The following is a 22,358-nucleotide window of genomic DNA, read 5'->3' on the forward strand; positions in this document are numbered from 1 at the left end:
GTATAACACATATATATATACCGGAAATGAAGGAGGGGTAAGGTAACTACAATTATTAATAAACGCATTTATATGTTGTGCAAAAAGTCACAAAATTCTAAGAAATTGTGTCATTATATACATAATTGTTTTTCTAATTGAAATTAAAAAGCAGTCAAAATGACTTCCTTGGGCAATCTAGTGTTAATATTTTTCCTTTGTATGATAATTATTAAAGCAATCACCTACATGTAATGGTATTTTACATGTCTTGCACATAAAATATGTAGGTTTTCTAATTTTATTTGCATAGCAAACATGGCAATCCCTTCGTACACCCTTTTTTATTGCCGATATTTGAACTAATTGATGTTTTATTCCTCCAGTTAATCTTTCCACTGGATTGGAACGAACGACACGAGATGTAGTAGAATCAGCATCATTTTTAATCCACGCAGTTCCTAATTTAATTAAAAAATCGTGGTAATTTAATTTCCGAATGTGCTCCTTGTTCAAATGTCGATATATACAGAACGAGTTAAATATGGCGCAATTTATGAAATACAAAGAAACTTTCTTGGTCCACTTTTTTGTTTTTCTATAAATGGGGTAATAACTCAAGTATTGGACCCCTTTCATATACCGGTTGTAGTCAATAATAAAACTTGCTAATATTGTCGTATTGTACTTACTGTTGTCATATTGTTACTTGTTGTTGCTTCAACAAAACACAAGTGAAACTAGCGCTATTTCAACATTTTGAACTAGAAAACGAGCGCGACACTAGCGCTTGTACGGCAGCTTAGCGTACTACACCAACGTCGAGCGCCGATATCTGCTCCATAATTTACGTGGTACACCCACTGTAGTTTAAAATCAAAAATAAAAAATTGGCAATAATTACCTAAAATCAAAGACGTGGCGATGAAATACGAAGCCAATAGTAATATCCACGCTTGTTTACATTCATAAATTATCACACAAAGAGTGTGGTACTGGCCAACAACCTTCGGCGGTAGCATCGCACACATGTTGTGTGAGCGGTCGTCAAAGTGTTAATAAAGGACAGTTTAATTTGAATATTCTACTAGGAAGAAAAACAAAGTACCGAAGCACGCGCGGAAGAATTGGAATCCCGCGTAGGTAGTCTTGAACATATGAATTTATTGGTGAGGGGACGAAGTCTCGAACGAGCATCGCCACCGTTGAGTGGACGATCTACACCAAAATCACATCACAGTCCTAATAGGGATTACTTACACAAGTATCATACTGTGAGTATCATTGTCTTTTAATTTATACTTTTCCATTGTTCCAATTTAATTTCGTTATTCGTTCAAAGGCTCCAGCATCTATGTCTCCGGCACATCTCCACCAGTATGCTGCCTCTTTAGCTAGTCCAGGTCAACTTTCAGAATCTCTTCCTGCGAGCCAGGTCAGTTCCCATCGCGATTAAAATTATTTCTGTAAATAATTTGTGGGAACGTACATGTAACTTTCTCTCGTATCGTAGTTGCAGTTGTCAGGCGAAGAATTGCATTCAGTGAGCGAAAGAGACAGTACTGGCGGTGCAGGAAGTGTTGGCAGCGATGCAGCTTCACCATTGACCGCTCGATCGATCAGGCTGGAACGGGCAGTACAAGCGCTTGCGCATAGTCAAGAGGAGCTGAGAAGGTACGCGTTTAATTTTCCATTTATCATTATCGACAAGTACCACATTTTTTGTGTCGATGCTTGAACTACACGAGTATTATCCGAACAAAAACTGATAGTACACTATAAACAATACTTTAGCAACCACATCTCTGACAATAAGGACTCCTTGAAAAGTGAATTATTAATTATTTCTCTTGTTACTTTGCTGGGAAATAAGAGTTACATTTCTTGTACGCAATTGAATACCAACAGTGTGTTATTTTATTAAATTGTAAACGCTCGAGTAATGAAATGTATGAAGTAATTAAATTATTGAAGTCCTTGCATATATGGAGGTGGGATTGCCAAAAGTCATCTAATGATTTTGTAAGTAGTATTGTCCGTTGTTTATGCTGCCAGACGCACTAGACAAACCGGATTTCCCAGCAGTGGTTTTCCTGCTCACAGGTTAATTAATGATTGTAGTACTGCATGTAATCCGCAACATATGCCGCTGTGCCCGACATATTTGAGTGGTCCATGTGGGCATGAAATGAACAACCTTGAGGTCGACATAAGTGACATCGATGGTAACAGATCCTTTTTGTACCACTATTTTGGAAAAAGGAACTTACTTATGAAAGAGCAAAATAGAGAATGATAAACGTCAATATTTACCTAGTGTAGCTTTTAAATATCCAAGGTTTCTGTATGTCGCGAGTGTTTTTCTATCGTTTGCAAATGAATTTCTTATCGCAAAATAATGGAATCAAACGAATAGTATACAAGGTGTCATATACATGCCTACAGCCCCAATTTTCGAGCACAGTGGTACGGACGAACCATCTGATAGATCTGATAGAAATGAGTCCCCGGAAGAAACTGATAGTAGCTTCTTCCACCCATCGTACATTCAAGCCTGCCCAGTTCACGACAGACACCGCTGTCTCAGACAAACGAGGGAATTTAGGCAGCCAAGAGAATTGCATCGAATAAACGCCATGTCTGAATCTTCTGCACGAATAAGGTTGTCTTTTTACAAAATAGATTGCAAAGATATAGATGGACGCAGTCGTATTATGCAATTAATTTTATTATTTACAGACGAGCAACTTAATATGGTATTATTAACACTTTACCGACCGGTAGCGGTTCATTAATCGGCTATCGGTCGGTAAACGTCGGCCGGTAAAACAGTTGATTAATAGGCTATCAGTCGGTAAGCGTTGGCCGGTAAAACAGTCGATTAATAGGCTATCGGTCGGTAAGCGTTGGCCGGTAAAACAGTTGATTAATATGCTATCGGTCGGTAAACGTCGGTCGATAAAACAGTTGATTAATAGGCTATCGGTCGGTAAACGTCGGCCGATAAAACAGTCGATTAATAGCCTATCGGTCGGTAAACGTCGGTCGATAAAACAGTTGATTAATAGGCTATCGGTCGGTAAAGTGTTAAGAAGGTATTATAGCAAGATAGTCCTTCTGTATCTTTGTCCTAAAGAGTACTTAATATGACAATCCCATCTCATAAGCAGTGATTAGCTATATTTCCAGGTTTTTATGCCTTGCCTGTAATACTGAGTAGGTATTACAAGTTTTTTCTTCTCATTATTTGATTGAAAATAGTTAAAAACTTTAGATGTCCCTGGAAAAATGTTTTCCGTTCGACATTAGTTTTTGCCACGTTTTCGCTATCGATTAAAATTTGCTTTAGTTTCGATATCGTTTTTCCATGGACGTCTAGATTCATTTGTAGTTTTCTTAGTTTAATAGATTCATATGCTTCTAGCGATTGTCACGATGTGATGACTTTCATATGTGCATTATCCATCATTAAATTTTGAATTTTATTGACAAATTCATCGGATCGGATGTAGATTTAATTACAGGCTTATGCATGCAGAAGAATTTAGTTTTTCATGCTTTAAAATAATAGATACAAGTGTAACAAAATGATGAGAATACTTTTAACTATATATATACATACATATAATATCATTTAAAGATAAATAACATTTTATGCTTATAGATTAAAAATTTATACAAGCGCGTAACGTGATCGTACCATTGCTAACATTTTTTAAGTACTGCAATTCACTTGGCTCAGTAAGTTCCCTAATCACATGTTATCTTATGCAATTTAAAGCACATTTTAAAATTCAGCAATGTGCCTAGTAAGAAAGATGAAAGTATGCAATAAAAAGTATTAGTTAATTTAACAAATACCGTTGAGTTGATTATATAATTGTATTGTTAAAATAAATCCGAAGAAAATTTCGATAAGGTAGATAGAATATAGAAGAAAAGTAAAGACAAATAGTGTCCTTGTGTGGGTCAGAATGCATTGTTTAGAGTAGAGATAGAAACTAGATTAGCGCTCCATGCAGCAGGCATGGGCAACATAACAACGGCGCACTCAATTCTGGGACTCCCCCTTCCCCATTGTCCTCACGTCACAGCAGCCAGGACAGTTTGCACAAGAACAACTTAGCTGGTGTCGGATTGCCGATTGGCCAGCTGTCTAGCTCACATTTGCACATGCAAACAACCATGAGTTCAGCAACAGCCGCGGCGGTTGCCGCCGCTCAGAAGAAGAAGGGTATTAAAAGCAGTCTTGGCAGATTCTTCAGCAAGAAAGAAAAAGTAAGTGAATGACTTTATGGATAAAGTTACAGTAAGGAGCATAAGTGAACCAATGACCACAAGTTTTGCATAAATCATTATTTATTACTAGGAATATAAAAGAATAACAAAAAATAAACATTATAATTATTTTTATCACAGTTAGATGTAACGTAAGAAAGTCTTTCGGTAATTAACATCTTGTTGTTTATGAATAGTACGAACAATAGATTGACTCAGTTTTGCACCACGTCCAATATTTAATTATCAAAGAACGTGTAATTGCACTTTTATCGGTGCATCGTTGATCTTCTGAAAAATAGACACAGGATGCAGACTTTTCTCAAACATTCCAATTTCCCTTGTGTTATTTTTTGTTTCTATCTGCAACGAACAAAGTGGTACGACTTATAAACATAGAATAAATGCTTGTAGATTAAGACTAAATTGAAACGCTTCTAATCTTGTCAAGCACCATTTCGTATAAAAATTTGGTATCCTTTAGTATAAATAAATAAATAAACGTGTTACGCAATATACAGTGTCTACAATAATTTATCAAGTGCTTGTTAATAAACAAGTTATGGTACAATAGGTTGTACGTAGTCGCATGTACAGTAAGGAGCATAAGTGAACCAATGACCACAAGTTTTGCATAAATCATTATTTATTACTAGGAATATAAAAGAATAGCAAAAAATAAACATTATAATTATTTTTATCACAGTTACATGTAACATAAGAAAGTCTTTCGGTAATTAACATCTTGTTGTTTATGAATAATACGAACAATAGATTGACTCAGTTTTGCACCACGTCCAATATTTCACAATATTTAATATATTATTTATTTTTAATATTTCGTTCACCACCCTTTTGCTTGAAAAACTGCACTAATTCTCTTTGGCACACTTTCTAGTAACTTTTTACAAGAATCTGGAGATATTTGTTCCCACTGTTCTTGAATTCTGTTATGCAAATTCGTGATTGAAGTTGGTTGGGAGTCATGAATCCCAAAGTCGTCTTTTCAGTAACCCCCATAGATTCTCTATGGGGTTGAGATCGGGGCTCTGTCCAGGCCAATCCAAAACAGAAAATTTTTTAGTATCGAACCAATTTTTCACACTTTTAGCAGTGTGCTTAGGGTCTCGATGATGCATGAAAATTACATTTTCTTCTTCGAATGGCATATTTTCAACAGCATCTATGAGATGATCTTGTAAAATATCTTTGTACACGTACTGATTCATGATGTTATTAATTTGGTGCAGTAATTCAACACCAAATGCTGTTAGGCATCCCCAAAACATTAGGGATCTGCCACCATGTTTTACCGTTTGCTTTACATGTGGTGGTTTAAGCCTTTCATTGTTACGAATCCAGCACCGAGACATGCCATCTGAACAAATTCTGTTAATTTTGGTCTCGTCTGACCAAATAACCCATTCCCATTCAGTAGTTGTTCAGATTTGATACTTTTTACCCAGACCTAACCCAGACCTAACCCAGACCTAATTCAGATTTAATCCAGACCTAACCCAGACCTAACCCAGACCTAACCCAGACCTAACCCAGACCTAACTCAGATCTAATTCAGACCTAACCCAGACGTAACCCAGACCTAACCCAGACGTAACCCAGACCTAACCCAGACCTAACTCAGATCTAATCCGGACCTAACCCAGACCTAACCCAGATCTAGGGTCTGAGTTAGGTCTGGGTTAGGTCTGGATTATGTCTCGGTTAGGTTTGGGTTAGGTCTAGCTTAGGTCTAGCTTAGGTCTGGGTTAGGTCTAGCTTAGGTCTAGCTTAGGTCTGGGTTAGGTCTGGGTTAGGTCCGGATTAGATCTGAGTTAGGTCTGGGTTAGGTCTGGATTATGTCTAGGTTAGGTCTGAGTTAGGTCTAGCTTAGGTCTAGCTTAGGTCTGGGTTAGGTCTGCATTACGTCTGGGTTAGGTCTGGGTTAGGTCTGGATTAGATCTGAGTTAGATCTGGGTTAGGTCTGGATTAGTTAATAATCCAAATTATCTTAACCCTTTGCACTCCTATGTCGAGTGTGATTCGACATTAATTTTTATCTCAGACCTAACCCAGACCTTGATAACATTGGCTTCTTTTTCTTCTTAATGCCTCTAAAGTCTGCTTATTTGAGTGTCCTTCGTGCCATTTACTTATTTCTATTCGTATCTTCTTTTAATAATTGTGTAGCCATGATGGCACTTGAAGCTTCACCAGATGTGACAAACCGTATAATTCTTCGTTCATCCTGCAGCGATCACTTTTTTGGTCTTCCTCCAACATTAAGTAATATACCTTTACAGTAGTTTTTTCTTATTCTCTGCACTGTCGATTGTCTAACAATTTTTCGCCGTCTGATGCCTTGACAAACTGCCATTCAAAAAAGAAATGACTTTTTTTAAACAATTTGGAGCAATTGACTTCATACTTATTCTTACTTCGCTTCCGTGCCTTTCCGTTCGACTGATTGCGGTAAACTGAATGCAAAAACGTACAATAACATTTTGTAAACATTCGAAGCTGCTAGCTTTAAACATTCTGCTAGAACATTCCACGTAAACATTCCTTTTACCGACCGGTGCAAAACCGAGTCGATCCATTTTCTTTGCCATTGCTAAACCAGGAGACATTGATTATTGAAAAACTTTCTTACGTTACTTCTAAATATGATAAAAATTACTGTAATATTTATTTCTTAATATTCTTCCACATTCTTAACGATAAATAAAAATGTATACAAAACTTGTGGTCATCGGTTCATTAATGCTCCTTACTGTATATAAAATTTACAATATCTAGAAATGTAAATAAAAGTACTAACGAAAGCGAATTTTTATTTCAGATAAAGGGAAAAGATACACCAATGCCTGGAGATATACCAGGCATGGGAGGAGCAAGTACACCCGCAGATCCCGATTATGGAGATAGTGTTGCCGTAGCTGGAACTATGGGCAGCAAAAGTGACTTTGATCGTCGGAAAAAGAAAAGGTATACATAGATATACATATATGATTGATAGCGATATGAATTGTATATGAGTTTCAGGTGAGTCTACATCAGGGATAGGCAACTCGTGGGCTATGGGCTCTTTTAAACCAATCATTTTTCGCAACAAATGACATAATATTTTTATGAAGAAAATTATCAGATCCCTATTATGAGACTATTCAACTTTTGTTTGAAATACATTTTAATACGATTAATAGTTTCGAAGGTAGTTGATTGATTTGGTTTAAACGGGTCACCATAGAAGTAGCAATCGTTAAAGGCAGTAATACTTTGCACTGCTGCGATACTATGATACTACGACTTGTTTTCTAGCACTCCGGTCCGTTTAAATTCCAGAGTTGTCAATCCTTGGTCTATACAATTGATATTATTGAAATATTTTTCTAATCCCAGCATGTTTGGTAGTATGCTGGATTCCTCGCGGCATGAACTTCTAGCGGAGGCAATGAAAGCTGGAACACCTTTTGCTCTGTGGAACGGGCCAACAGTGGTGGCTTGGCTCGAACTCTGGGTAGGCATGCCAACTTGGTACGTTGCAGCATGCCGAGCAAATGTAAAAAGTGGTGCCATAATGAGTGCTCTGAGTGATACCGAGATTCAACGTGAAATTGGCATTAGGTACGAAATGAAATGTTCACCCATTAAAATCTGACGTACATACTTTATGCTTCGATTAATACTTTTTGTTACAGTAATCCTCTACATCGATTGAAGCTAAGATTAGCTATCCAAGAAATGGTGTCGCTCACAAGTCCTTCAGCACCAAAAACCTCTCGCACAACTTTAGCATTCGGTGATATGAACCACGAATGGATTGGTAATGTTTGGCTACCGAGTCTTGGATTGCCACAATATCGATCCACTTTCATGGAGTGCCTTGTTGATGCCAGAATGTTGGATCACCTCACCAAAAAGGATCTCCGTGGTCAACTTAGAATGATCGATAGTTTTCACAGGTAATAATTTACTCGAACAAGATTGGTATCGAACAACGATTCATATTTAATTTCCAAATTTTTTCCAGGACAAGTTTACAGTATGGCACTTCGTGTTTGAAGCGATTAAATTACGATAGACAACAATTAGAAGAAAGAAGACGAATGGCAGATGGCGCCAATGTCGATGTTCTTGTTTGGAGTAACGATCGCGTTATAAGATGGGTGCAATCCATTGGCCTGAAAGTAATTTCAATGTCACGAAGTTCTTATTTTCTTATAATACATTACGTTCTAGGATAAAATGTAATTTTATGTATTTAGGAATATGGAAACCACCTTTTGGAATCTGGGGTCCATGGAGCTCTTATAGCTCTCGATGAAAGTTTCGATGCGAATAGTTTTGCTCTAACATTGCAAATTCCAACGCAAAACACACAAGTACTAAATTAAAAGAATTATTATCATTATTTGTTGGCGTCTCTATATGTTAAACTGATTCATATTTCTTTGTTTACATAGGCTCGACAAGTATTAGAGATGGAATTTACAAATTTACTAACTGTAGGAACAGAAAGGCGACTCGATGAATCGAATAGTATGAAATCCTGATCCAACTTATCCAGTAGGCTGCCTCATCTTCAACCACATCACGTCTAGTCCAAAACCCCCCAGCTATTACTACTCTCTGTACGCAAGTGTGTTGTAAAAGTTGTAAGAGCTTTAAGTATCATTCTAAGGGTATCTTCATACTGTTAAGAATATAATATGCGGTAATATGGAAAAAGTGATCGAACATAAACTGTTAAAAAGGGCCCGATTATATCGTACGTTCAAGAAAACAAATTACAAATGTTTTATCGATTTTTATGTCACACGATTCATAAACCGCATGTTACATGTTTCAATAAGAAATAGTAATTCTGAATAAATTATTCTCACATAGATACCGAAATATAGTGAACAGTCGAGAAATCATGCGATATATTTCTCCTCGAAAGCCGTAAGATCAGTTATAGATAATTACGACAATAACTCTAATTTATCCTGATTTTTTAAGGGTAGTAATTCGTAGCTGCGAAATAATAATATCACGTGTAGAACGTAAACATTTTCACGACGTAATTACATATTTCTTATACTACATTGCGTACTTATACTGTGTAACAAATAGTTAAAAACATCTATTTTGATACCATTTACCGCACAAAATGAAAATCCCGAAATTGTATTAGTGCCATTGGCTCTTGAGGAAATTATTTATGTACAAGGGACAAGACTGCGTTCTATATTTCCGCATCTATGAGACGATGACCTAATAAGCCATATATATGTGTGTATATATGTATATATGTATGTATATATACATATATGTACCACTTTGCACAGATGGAGCTTCAGAATACTTGCTCTCCTCTGTTATTTCGATGAATTTTAAATGTTTGTAGATCACATATAAACTCGTAATATATTTAAAAGAAAAAAACACAAATACACCGAAGCAACTATCGTAATTAGAAAATTATCGGACATGAAATCGGTTGCGTAAACGTGTTTGAAAAGCTCGCCTTTTTATTTACCGTGGACTAAGGACAGACATTTTATACCAAAATATTCGCGCAATGTATAAGTACACGTATGAAGCGTTAGTAGATGTTATAAAATTAAGTAACTTTGTAATTTTAATTGGTAACTGAATAACTAATCAGTCACATATACAGATTTTTTATTATTTCTCATTTTAGCGTTTCTAAATTTTTCTTTTTTAAGGGAAATCCACGTTAATAGCAGATTCGTAAGTATTTATGAATATCTAATTCTGTTTGAAAAGCCCCGAAACGATTAATTATTATTACGTATGATCATTAGTGAGATAATTCGCGATCAAGAATGTTATTATAAAATGCAAAGAGAAGCCTGCAATAAAACTAAAGGTGGCCATAGCAAGAACGAGAAAGGACACGGTGACAATGGCCATAAATATTACTAACAGTTATGATGATGTTGCTGAAGACAATGATTGCGATGATAATTAGAATTATCCATTACAAATGTTATCAGGCTGAAGGGTGGTGGCGAAAGACTGAGACTTATGACAGCGACTGTAATGACATAAAACTGATCACGATAGAGACGATCACAATAATGATGATAAGTTATAATGGAATGTTGTTAATGTTGTTGATAATTGAGGAATCATTGTTGTTGATGTTTGTTTCCCTGTGAAGTAACCCCCCTGCAAGCTGTTCATTCGTTGTAACCCCCCATGGCTCTGCACGACCTTCCGAATGGGCGCAAACGTACCAAATAGTTTCTACCAAAGACATCGCAATACAGTACGATGATTTTACGATCAATAATGTCTACACGCAAAGATCATACTGTACAGTTTCGTCCTTCGGCGTGTAATACTTTTTCTTTTCCCCCCAAAGTACCACCGATCAGTTGAAATATTTCTAGATAATCAGAAAGACTCGCTAAGCCAAAGCAACGTTACGCTACCTCAATACTGAAATACGGTGGTACCCTTTTTTCTTTGTACAAATACTATCCATGATTTTTTAAGAATAATCATCGATAGTAAAGAGAACATTTTTCACGTACAAGGTTTGTTTAGTAGGTGTTAGAAAGTAGGTGTATCGGAAACAACAAAAAGAAATTAATTATTTGGAATTGCACGTAAACGTTTAGTTCATTAGCGATACAGAACAGCTTTCTATATGTATTATAGAAAACTGCATTTGAATTAGAGCATTTCTACGGTAATGTTACGTTAAATGCTCTTTTCACTACTATAATGCTAGATGATTGTACAGAACTAATTTGTACAAACGAATAGATATACAAAGCTGAGGCACTTTGTGAAACGGAATGGCCGTCTCTCCCTTTCGGAAGTGTCTGCAGGATATGTAAATGACTGAACTTATTTTTAATGTATGCTAGTTAATTAGTGTCTATGGACATTCCAAGGAAAGCAAACGAGAGCAAACCTTCCAAAAAACAGCCACATTCATAATCGCATATATGTAAATCATGATTCAATATGTAGCAGCTTTACCGCCTTCTATGTATTTAAATATATATAGATACATGAATACAAAAAAAGTTTTGTCCGAATCCAGCACTCCCCGACTGCTCGGTATCGAATGGAGCTTGAGCAAACAAAACTTACGATATAAACAATTAACTATTGGATGCGTAATGTTTTTACCAAGAACATGAACATTTGCTTGAATCTAGATTTCTAAATGCCTTCGATTAACTTAAGTTTATTGTAAATGTTCTAAGTTTGCGTACATATACATAAAATTTATATTGAAAATTTTATATATTCTCCACAGCGATGCTGGGAGATTTTTTTCAGTTAAATATTTATAGCTTCTAGCGATGTAACAGTGTTAATAGAAAAAAAAAAAGATACCTATATCTAAGTTCGCCTATTATCAGTTCACACATATCATAAAATTATAGAAAGTAATTTGTAAGAAACGAAGTTATATTAAATGCAATTCTTTCTCTTTAGCACACAATTCTATTTACCAGAAAAAAAGAAAATAACATATTCGCATATGGTAAAAACAGACACGTAATAATGTATGATACTGTAATGTAACAATCTGTAGTATGTGTTACTTTAAAATGTATATTTTTTGTATATTCTCTCTTATGCTCAATTCGGCCGAACTGACGGAAGAACAATTTCGACATTATTTTCAATTTTTTGTATAACATATGTTTGTGAGTATTACTGCTAGGTATTGTACATATATGTACGCATGCGCGCGTGCGTGAAAGTGTATGTGTATATATCTTTCTCTGTGTATATATGAATTATTTATTAACGAAATCTGTAATTTTTAAACGTTTCATTACAAGCCCAAATGCAGTTGAATATACTACGATCTTAATATAGTTTGAAGAAGAGTTGAATCGCTATTAAATCTCTGACTACTTCTAAATAAATTCTGTAAAAAAATTTTGTCAGAATCTATCGATATAATTGAGTTTTCAAGCATTAGCTTGTTATAGTAATCTGGAAAAACTAAAAGTTACAATCATGAATTAAGAACAATTATGTAAAACTCAATGGATATATAACAGATAATTGAGGTGAATTTGTTCGCAAGCAAAGAACAAAGTAGATTAAAGTGGGCATACGATTAAAAATGTAAGGACTGTACAGTTATCATTGGGCCCCATCTTAATAGAAATGGAACAAAAAAACGTTTAATTTAAATGGCATTTTTGTCAACATCATCAGCTATAAATAAAGCATAATATCTAATTTAATTAAAAGAATTTGATGTATCTAGTAGTAAATGGTTTAAGAAACTTATTTTGTATGCAATAGATATAAATTGTCAGTATATAGTTAAACATATACTGATTTTTCTTTATATCTGACTATTTTACCTGGAGTGTCAGGTAATTGTGCCAGCATATAAAATTACGATCGTGCTAGTAAGCGGGTAATTGTCAAAAGTAACTCTAAATGTGAAGTAGTATAAAACTATATACATATAACAGGGTGTTCGGCCATCCCTGGGAAAAATTTCAATGGGAGATTCCAGACCGCAAAATAAGACGAAAATCAAGAATATCAATTTGTTAACTGAGGCTTCGTTAAAAAGTTATTAACAAAATTAAATTACAAAATTTCAAATCGTTCTAAAAAAATTATGTTTGCTTGCGGGGGTCAATTACAATCACTTTTGGTGAATACACATACCCCCGAAATACTAGCCATTTTCGAAAAAAAAATTCGAGTATGAAATTTTCCGGCGAAAAAAAAATTTCTCAAATCGTTCTAAAAAAATTATTCTCGGCGCAAGGATCGATTATGATCATTTTTGGTTATTATACGTACTCACAGTATCCTACGCATTTTCGAGAAAAAAATTCCTTACCGAAAATCTAATGTGAAACTTCTTGCATATCTTTAAAACGTCATAACTTCTGAACGGATTGCAGGATTTTAAAGTTTCAGAATGCAAACAACGCGTATTTCGGTGAAAAATATGCAGAAATTCTAACAATATTGACAAAATCTGGTCCAATTTTCAAACGACCATAACTCCTACAATAGTAAAATTATCTCATTGAAATTCAGTAGGGAAGTAGAGCTCATGAATACCTACAATAAAGTATTAAACAACTTTTCTGTACAGCGTCAACCAAATTTATTAAAATTGAAAAACGAATTTTTAAGAAAAATCGAGAGGTGGTAGGTGCCTCGAAAAAAAAAATTTCAAATCGTTCTGGAAAAATTATTTTCGGTTGCGGGTGTCAATTACAATCATTTTTGGTGAACAGGCATACCCTCGAATTCCTACGCATTTTCGAGAAAAAAATTCAATAAGTGCCTAAATTTGTTGACGAAAAAAAAATTTCGTGTTGTTCTAAAAAAATTATTTTCGATTGCGAGGGTCAATTACAATCATTTTTGGTGAATAGGCATACCCACGAAATCCTGCGCATTTTCGAGAAAAAAATTCGAGTAGGTGGTCAAATTGCCGTTCTACAGCCGCAACTATAAACGTTAATAACTTCTTAACGAAGCCTCCGTCAACAAATTGGTATTTGTTATTTTCGTCTTATTTTTGCCTCTAGAATCTTCCATTAAAATTATTCCCAGTATATATTGTATAGTTTTATACTACATATATATATAAATATATATAGTGTTATATATATATACGCGTGTGTTATTGGTGCGTGCACAGTGTGGGTATGTGTGTGTGGGTAGGTGGGGGAAGGGGAGAGGGGGTGTAATATGTATATAGTACAATACACAGTGCATAAAAAAACAAATTTTGAGATCTAACTAATAGTATCATTAATTTTGTTTAGCACAAATAATATATTTAGAAAGATACACAAATTCATTGCTTAACGAGGAATTGGCGAAAATGATAAGTTATATTTTTGATTGCCCTTACAAGTTATCGTCAAACTTTAATAATCGCTTAAAATATATCTTCTGTGTTTCGAATTATTTCATGTTCTTCAATGTTCATTATTTCTAACATCCGCAGATCATTTTACGTGTTTATTTATTCTTCTAGATACTTGTAACTCTTTCTATAAATAAATAAAACACAAATGTAAATTTTATGTTATTTTGATTTTTATGTGCGGTCGAACCAAAAGAGGGCAAATAGAAATATGATAAATATGTACGTACGGAAGGAAACAGACAAAAATTTATTAGAAAGAATAGTATGTAGTATACTTGAATGAGTGGCACTGTACAGTTTGTGCAAAAACTCATGTTTTGTTTGAAAATCACTAATACCATGTATTACTTCACGTTTTATGTAATGAATGTAAGATAGCGTGTTTCATGTCGAGGTAAAGCCCGTTTTAGCCATGACGTTAACAACAGAGAATTCGTATAGAGATGCGAAACAAGAAAGAGGATTAGTCTAATAGAAATGAATTTTATGTTATATTCATTATAACAACAATTCAGTATTACAATATGTACCAATGTTTGCACTAAGAATTCTACTACCGGTTAACGCCATTGCTAACAAAATGTGAAAAGAATATATAAAATGGCACACGTTTAAAAATCACAACGAGGCACAAATTTTGCGGGGACTGCGCCAATTTCAGCGCTTAAAAACACAATGGAATCCTCAGCAACCAAAAAATTGGACCTGAGGTTTCGTGCAAGTATACGTATAGAAAAATTAAAGCCACGAAGAGAAAAAAAAAATGATAACAGGACGCATAGTTATTGGATAAATAATTATAACGATGATACTATTATTGCAACCACTACTGCTGCTAATACTACTACTATGACTATTATTATAACTACAACTACCATTAGTGCTACCACTATCATTACTATAACTACAACTACCGCTACTACCATTATCATTATAAATTGTCCTTGTAATTTTTATATGCCAAGTGTATACTTTAAACACGGAAGAATATGAGAAGTGAGTTGCAGTAAATGTAACATAACAGCCCTACTTGTTATAAGCGGGGCGCAAACTATGTTAACTGAACTATGAATTATAAATATTGTATAAGACGATAAATAATAATTATTATTACCATTATTATAACTATTATCGATTGAATTAGCAAATTGTAATCTACCCATCAACCACTTTGAAGTAAGGGAGATATGAGTCTGTAATTCGTGTGTAACAAAAATCAAGCTGTACAATGTTGTTGTTATTACTGTTGTTTTTTTACTGTCCTCAATCTTATTATTAGGGAGTAAATTTTTAATTGAAAACGCACATAAAAATTAAGTTTATAAAACTTTAATCATTCTGTCCGATACATTAAGAACAAACGAAACGATTTTAAATATATTCAGAAACAAAATTTATTTTTTTCGTAAGATATGTATTTTATATAGACGATTTATACATTAACGTTACAGAAAACATTTCTTACATTATTTCGTACTATTATCTGAAGGTGTTGTGAAATATAACCTTAAAATGTTAGACTTATATTCTCTGAAAATACTCTATCTCGTATTATTTTTAATTAATTTTACGCAAACTGTTGCCGAAAATGAATTTTGTGAGAAATCAGACGAATATGGAGAGATTGATGAGAAATGCAATGTTCAATCGCGTTACTCGCTAAACCGGTTCGAAATTACTTTTACAGTTTTATAAAATTGACACTTTGTTTTAACATGGATCATTTTTTAGTTACATATTTTACGACGTTAATCCTCCGGAAGGTTTCAATCTCAGGAGAGATGTTTACATTCGTGTCGCTGTTTTCATGAGAAACCTAATTAAACAAAATAATAAATTCATATGGAAATTAGTTTTGCCCCCATGGGGTAATTTCGCAATTTCTATATACATAATACTTAGATATCGCTGCGTTCTATTTAAAAACATTTTCTTACAGGTATTTTATACCATTGGCAAAGTAAACGCGTAGGATCCCAAACACAATTGCCTTGGAATACATTTTTTGATATCGGAAGCTTACAGAAATATGTACCTGTTATCGAAATGTTTCAGTTCCTTCGAGGTACAACTTTTATCACTTTATTATTACTAATAAAATTAACGGAAATTTACCTTTCAGAGTACCCTTCGAACAATAAACGAACACAAATTGATATGGTATATATTCTACAAAACGACGAAGAAATGTTCAAGACAGGTAAATTCGAAGATAAAAATGAAATAGTAGAATGTACGGATGAGTCTTTACGCTATACTAAACTGGAACCTAAAAAGTATAAAGGATATTTTTGGGGATACCGTAACGTAACTTCCGGAGCTGTTAAATGCATTAAGTTTCATGGAACGATATCAGATCTTCGAAGAAATCTCCAGCCTGAGATTTATAGGTGAAAATATATAGTATTTTTAAACATTATTTATATCAATTAATCATTACAATTGTTCTTACAGGTCTGTAATGTTTGATCGCATTGAAATTGCGTTACATGATTTCTATGGTTCCCAGGAATATTGGAGAGCTAGACGCAGTATGCGATACAATTCTGAATTATATAATATCGCAGCTAAATACAGAAAAGACTTTCTGAATTCCACGAACGAAGGTGATAATACAAAACGACCAAATGATTGGACCAAAGAAAAGGTACTTAGTTACGATTGTATCAAAATAGATTTAGATTTGTTTCTATCCAAGTTGTTATTTATAGAATAGAAGAAGTGCAGTTGGAGGACCGTACTTGTCGGTACATTTAAGACGTCAGGATTTTTTAGTTGGTCATTCTTCAACGGTACCAACAATAAAATCTGCTGCTTCTCAATTGAGAAGAAAGATGGACGAACTTGGATTAAAACTTTTATTCGTTGCCACGGATGCTACAGAGGAAGGTGATTTATATGTAAATTAAATCTTAAACAAGACTAATCGTCATAAATTTTTCCAGAATTCGAAGAGCTCAAAAAATACATGCTCGATCGTACAACTCTTAGATTTATTCCATCGGATTATGTATTAAATAAATTTAAAGATGGCGGGGTTGCGATTATTGATCAAATAATTTGCTCCTATGCCAGGTAAATACCAATAACAGTATTTAATTCTTTTTTTTATAAATAATATTTATTCTCTCCTAGATATTTTCTGGGAACGTATGAATCGACTTTTACATTTAGAATACAAGAAGATAGAGAGATCATTGGTTTTCCTACTAAAACAACGTTTAATGTGTTATGCAAAGATGATAAAAAATGTGACTCTAACGGACAGTGGAAAATAGTTTGGTAATATGTAAAATCGGTTGAACAATTTTTTACGTAAGTTCCATTTAAATACATTATGCTTTTGTACATTTAAATATTTTTCTCGAATGTTGTTTTCCTTAACTTATTACAGGTTTACCAATTAATTCTTGTTCCCGACGAATTTCTTGTTCCCGTTGTTGTTCTTTATTCAATGCTTCCTTTTGTTTCACTTGTTGCAACCTTAATGCTCGTTTCTATGTGAAAATAACAACGCATCAGAAATACGTATAATTATAAATGATTTCCAAATACTTACTTTTAATTTGAACGTTCGCTCATGAATCAAAGCCATCTCTTTCTTCATCAAAGTTAGTTTTCCTTGATAAACTTTAATAGTTTGAAACTGTAATACATATTTGCTCGCATATTTTACATTCTACATCCTGCGTTATATTATGGATTTATACTAAAAGTTCATTACACAAAAGCCATCATCTAACGTTACAGAGTACTTTTTGTTAGAACAAGAAAATGTACAATTTGTCGCAGTAGTAGCATAGTAAAATGTTTGTCGTATTAACTGAGTTTAAATCGAGAACTTGTTGGATCTATCGAGGAATAAATAAATATAATATTAAACTACATAACTGGAAACAAGTTGCGAATAAAGTAATAATAATTAAAAAACAGCAAACATCGAGCAAATTGCGGAACGCGAAAGAAAAATTGCAACGTGTATATTCACACTGGATTAAAGGTTTCTTCGTACAGTTTCGATTATGATTTCACGCTCTAATGTTTACTTTAACGTCTAATTGATTTTACAATCGCTATATCGTGGCCTGTACTATATAAATAGATAATTTACTTAAATTTCTGTTCTTGTTATACCGAAACGTTATTTTGTAATTGAAAGTTTAGTTAATACAACATATATTTCCAGCGATAAAGATTTGAAGCGAACCACTGGAAGGGTTATGAATACTTCTGCGACTTACTGCTTATTACGCTATATATCTTACCATTTCATTCAAGTTAACATTTTCAAAAGTTTCTTGAAGCTTTTTGTTTTCAATTTGCATTTGACCGAGTAACGCCTCTTGTTTGCTCCTAAACAAAAAGTAACGAAAGATAGAAATATGCAAAGTATTTATATTCATTGCTTCTTCTTACGTTGCTTCGGCGAGTTCTTTTTGAACTTGTTCCAACGGTAATTGATAAATGCTTAAAAGTCCTTCGGCTAGTTTCTTAGTAGCGTCTGAAAAATCCACTACGTCTTTGTCGCTACAATAATCGTATAAAGTTTTTTATTGTTCGACAGCGTTTATAAATAAACAAGGAGGTTACCTTTCGTGCTTTTCTATTTCTAATTGAATCGTCTTCATTTCTGCTTCTTTTATATCAGTCATCATTTTAAATGCTTTATTATTTTGTGGTCGCTGCAATGTGTACGAGGAAATTGGATGAAAATATGAATAAAGTAGTAATGTAAATTACGAGTTTGATTAGAATAACGACATTCTCGCAACATGAAGTTTATAGTGTGCAATGGTACTTTAAGATTTTCGTTATTGACACTTTTTTATTGAGACATCAACAATGACAAATTTTGATAATATTATATCGAGAATACAAGCATTAAAATCGATGTTACAAATTACATAAATTTACGTACTGAACGATGAAAACAGATAAACATATTTACGAAAGGCACAGATTATGACACTCAAAGAAATTAAATCGTTTAAAAGGAATACAATAAAATATATCCCCGGGACAATCACAAGTTTTTATTTTGTTTTATGTCGTGTAACATGTACCTGCGATTATAAAAGCGATGCAAATCGAGTAACTAAATATTCAGATTTTTATTTATTTTACGTTACATTGATTTATATTTTCAATAATGTGGAATAACTTGTTTCACATAGCCACGAGAAGAGCATATTTATCTGCGATAATTCCACCGCAGAGAAGTGGGAATTTTTCCTTTCTGCGCATGCGCAAGTGACGTCACAGCTAACTGTCGTCCGCTACCACAGATGTATCTTGAGCACAAGAGGAGGTGCATGTGAGGAGCCTGTTGGGAATTCTACCATTTTTAGTTTCAAGTCGATTAAAACATATGAAATTAATTTTATTTAAATGTATTCAGTTAATATTGATAAAGTATATGTTTACGGTATATAATTTTATATATTTGTGTGTTTCATATACATTTTTGCGTGCAATATTTTTGGTCCAATACTGGTAAGGTTTTCTGCAGTTTTCTTTACCCCAGCAACAAATTTTGGTGTTTAGTTGTAAAAACTAAATAAATAATGTTTTCCACTTTTTATTCTACATTTATACTGTTTTCCTTTATAAAAACTTGTCTCTTTCCCTGTAACTTCCTTAAATTTTGTTCCTTAACACTTTAACGACCGCTCACACATGTGTGTGATAGGAACTGACCTGGCTCGCAGGAAGAGATTCTGAAAGTTGACCTGGACTAGCTAAAGAGGCAGCATACTGGTGGAGATGTGCCGGAGACATAGATGCTGGAGCCTTTGAACGAATAACGAAATTAAATTGGAACAATGGAAAAGTATAAATTAAAAGACAATGATACTAACAGTATGATACTTGTGTAAGTAATCCCTATTAGGACTGTGATGTGATTTTGGTGTAGATAGTCCACTCAACGGTGGCGATGCTCGTTCGAGACTTCGTCCCCTCACCAATAAATTCATATGTTCAAGACTACCTACGCGGGATTCCAATTCTTCCGCGCGTGCTTCGGTACTTTGTTTTTCTTCCTAGTAGAATATTCAAATTAAACTGTCCTTTATTAACACTTTGACGACCGCTCACACAACATGTGTGCGATGCTACCGCCGAAGGTTGTTGGCCAGTACCACACTCTTTGTGTGATAATTTATGAATGTAAACAAGCGTGGATATTACTATTGGCTTCGTATTTCATCGCCACGTCTTTGATTTTAGATAATTATTGCCAATTTTTTATTTTTGATTTTAAACTACAACGGTGTACCACGTAAATTATGGAGCAAATATCGGCGCTCGACGTTGGCGTAGTACGCTAAGCTGCCGTATAAGCGCTAGTGTCGCGCGCGTTTTCTAGTTCAAAATGTTGTAATAGCGCTAGTTTCACTTGTGTTTTGTTGAAGCAACAACAAGTAACAATATGACAACAATAAGTACAATACGACAATATTAGCAAGTTTTATTATTGACTACAACCGGTATATGAAAGGGGTCCAATACTTGAGTTATTACCCCATTCATAGAAAAACAAAAAAGTGGACCAAGAAAGTTTCTTTGTATTTCATAAATTGTGCCATATTTAACTCGTTCTGTATATATCGACATTTGAACAAGGAGCACATTCGGAAATTAAATTACCACGATTTTTTAATTAAATTAGGAACTGCGTGGATTAAAAATGATGCTGATTCTACTACATCTCGCGTCGTTCGTTCCAATCCAGTGGAAAGATTAACTGGAGGAATAAAACATCAATTAGTTCAAATATCGGCAATAAAGAGGGTGTACGAAGGGATTGCCACGTTTGCTATGCAAATAAAATTAGAAAACCTACATATTTTATGTGCAAGACATGTAAAATACCATTACATGTAGGTGATTGCTTTAATAATTATCATACAAAGGAAAAATATTAACACTAGATTGCCCAAGGAAGTCATTTTGACTGCTTTTTAATTTCAATTAGAAAAACAATTATGTATATAATGACACAATTTCTTAGAATTTTGTGACTTTTTGCACAACATACAAATGCGTTTATTAATAATTGTAGTTACCTCACCCCTCCTTCATTTCCGGTATATGTGTTATACCTATATTGGTCAAAAGCAGTCATTTTGACTGCTTGGGAAATTTTAAATAATCAAATGACTCTTATTATTGAATTGAGTAAATTTCTTATATGACCAGTTCGACTCTGTATTGAAATAACAGTTATCATTTTTTTTCGATTACCAACACATGATAACATACAAGTACATGATAAATTGTCGATTTGGGCGTACCTAACCCAGACCTAACCCAGATCTAATCCAGACCTAACCCAGATCTAATCCAGATCTAATCCAGACCTAACCCAGATCTAACTCAGATCTAATCCAGACCTAACCCAGACCTAACCGACACATGACCCAGACCTAACCCAGACCTAACCCAGACCCTAGATCTGGGTTAGGTCTGGATTAGATCTGAGTTAGATCTGAGTTAGGTCTGGGTTAGGTCTGGATTAGATCTGAGTTAGATCTGAGTTAGGTCTGGGTTAGGTCTGGATTAGATCTGGATTAGCTCTGGGTTAGGTCTGGATTAGATCTGAGTTAGGTCTGGATTAGTTAATAATCCAATTTTAAGATAATTTGGATTATTAACTAATCCAGACCTTTGTACGTGGGGAAATCCTCATGGACACCCCGAGGCCCTAAGTAGGGGGGGCCTCGGGGTAGTGCCGGACTCTTACCGGCTAAAACCCCACGGTGACCGTCCTCCGGCGCTGCGGCGAGGGACCGGGAACTCTAGTGAGACATCACAGAGTCCCCCGCCGCGCCTTGCCTGTCGAGGCTCATCCCGGGGGGAAGGACGACATGTCCTTCCCCCCCTGATTTCTCCGCCACGGACGCCAGGTCACCCGACGCCCGCAGCCCCGGGGCTGCCTTCGGTGCTCGGGCCCCTTGCACCGAGCACCTGCAACCCCCAGGGGCGGCCTGCCAATCTCCTGACCACCGACGTGGTGGTCGGAGGAGAGTGCTGGCGGGCCGCCCCACTTCTGGAGGTCCCACTAGACCTCAAGGGCGTCGGAGGGGGCCAGGAGGCGAAGGATGCCTCGCTCTGGCCCCTCTCCGAGCCCTCCCTCTCCGAGCGGGATGCGCGGTCCGCTCGCGCTCCCGCTCGGCGGCCTCCTTCTGTGACATAACAACTT

General features: G+C 35.0%; 3 protein-coding genes across 15 annotated transcripts in view; 2 read left to right on the forward strand and 1 right to left on the reverse strand.

Moving 5' to 3' along the window:
* Positions 1-12,811, forward strand: part of LOC122403695 (liprin-alpha-1) — a 170,510-nt gene extending 157,699 nt beyond the window's left edge. For 6 of the 11 annotated variants that reach the window (XM_043407377.1, XM_043407379.1, XM_043407381.1 and 3 more), the window contains 11 exons: positions 1,071-1,253; positions 1,322-1,414; positions 1,493-1,653; positions 2,035-2,082; positions 4,002-4,257; positions 7,097-7,242; positions 7,657-7,881; positions 7,956-8,219; positions 8,288-8,444; positions 8,523-8,639; positions 8,721-12,811. In XM_043407377.1, the coding sequence (XP_043263312.1) occupies positions 1,071-1,253; positions 1,322-1,414; positions 1,493-1,653; positions 2,035-2,082; positions 4,002-4,257; positions 7,097-7,242; positions 7,657-7,881; positions 7,956-8,219; positions 8,288-8,444; positions 8,523-8,639; positions 8,721-8,810 (1,740 nt within the window). In that variant the 3' untranslated portion in view covers positions 8,811-12,811. The remainder of the gene's footprint in view (positions 1-1,070; positions 1,254-1,321; positions 1,415-1,492; positions 1,654-2,034; positions 2,083-4,001; positions 4,258-7,096; positions 7,243-7,656; positions 7,882-7,955; positions 8,220-8,287; positions 8,445-8,522; positions 8,640-8,720) is intronic. The other 5 variants (XM_043407380.1, XM_043407386.1, XM_043407384.1 and 2 more) reach the window with 5 other exon arrangements.
* Positions 12,812-15,667: 2,856 nt separating this feature from the next.
* On the forward strand, positions 15,668-19,463 carry LOC122403701 (GDP-fucose protein O-fucosyltransferase 2). The gene is made up of 9 exons (XM_043407394.1): positions 15,668-15,822; positions 15,887-16,023; positions 16,095-16,220; positions 16,278-16,545; positions 16,610-16,802; positions 16,867-17,044; positions 17,101-17,230; positions 17,291-17,470; positions 19,330-19,463. Exons 1-8 carry the CDS (start codon positions 15,668-15,670, stop codon positions 17,439-17,441), a joined length of 1,338 nt encoding a protein of 445 aa, XP_043263329.1. The 3' UTR covers positions 17,442-17,470; positions 19,330-19,463.
* LOC122403688 (biogenesis of lysosome-related organelles complex 1 subunit 6-like) lies at positions 17,394-19,396 on the reverse strand. 3 transcript variants are annotated; one of them, XM_043407356.1, is made up of 6 exons: positions 19,219-19,396; positions 18,746-18,837; positions 18,572-18,682; positions 18,421-18,508; positions 17,715-17,801; positions 17,394-17,652 (listed from the first exon to the last, which is right to left on the reverse strand). In XM_043407356.1, exons 2-6 carry the CDS (start codon positions 18,808-18,810, stop codon positions 17,536-17,538), a joined length of 468 nt encoding a protein of 155 aa, XP_043263291.1. In that variant the 5' UTR covers positions 18,811-18,837; positions 19,219-19,396; the 3' UTR covers positions 17,394-17,535. The 3 variants fall into 3 exon arrangements, with proteins under 3 accessions (XP_043263291.1, XP_043263292.1, XP_043263290.1); XM_043407357.1 differs by lacking the exon at positions 19,219-19,396 and adding an exon at positions 19,176-19,218 and having other exon boundaries at positions 18,746-18,842; XM_043407355.1 differs by lacking the exon at positions 19,219-19,396 and adding an exon at positions 19,074-19,130.
* Positions 19,464-22,358: the final 2,895 nt, after the last annotated feature.

The sequence above is a fragment of the Colletes gigas genome, unplaced genomic scaffold, assembly GCF_013123115.1.
Source record: "Colletes gigas isolate AHSC1104 unplaced genomic scaffold, ASM1312311v1 Colletes_gigas_Sc00070, whole genome shotgun sequence".
Classification (NCBI taxonomy): Eukaryota; Metazoa; Arthropoda; class Insecta; order Hymenoptera; family Colletidae; genus Colletes; species Colletes gigas.

Coding starts and splice junctions, on each gene's coding strand:
- LOC122403701 (XM_043407394.1), top strand. CDS start 15,668: ATGTTAGACTTATATTCTCTGAAAATACTCTATCTCGTATTATTTTTA. Junction 17,045..17,100: donor CACGGATGCTACAGAGGAAG/GTGATTTATATG, acceptor AAATTTTTCCAG/AATTCGAAGAGCTCAAAAAA. Junction 17,231..17,290: donor ATAATTTGCTCCTATGCCAG/GTAAATACCAAT, acceptor ATTCTCTCCTAG/ATATTTTCTGGGAACGTATG.
- LOC122403688 (XM_043407355.1), bottom strand. CDS start 19,097: ATGTTTATCTGTTTTCATCGTTCA. Junction 18,838..19,073: donor TTATCTGTTTTCATCGTTCA/GTACGTAAATTT, acceptor TACACATTGCAG/CGACCACAAAATAATAAAGC. Junction 17,802..18,420: donor ATGTTAACTTGAATGAAATG/GTAAGATATATA, acceptor TATGTATTACAG/TTTCAAACTATTAAAGTTTA.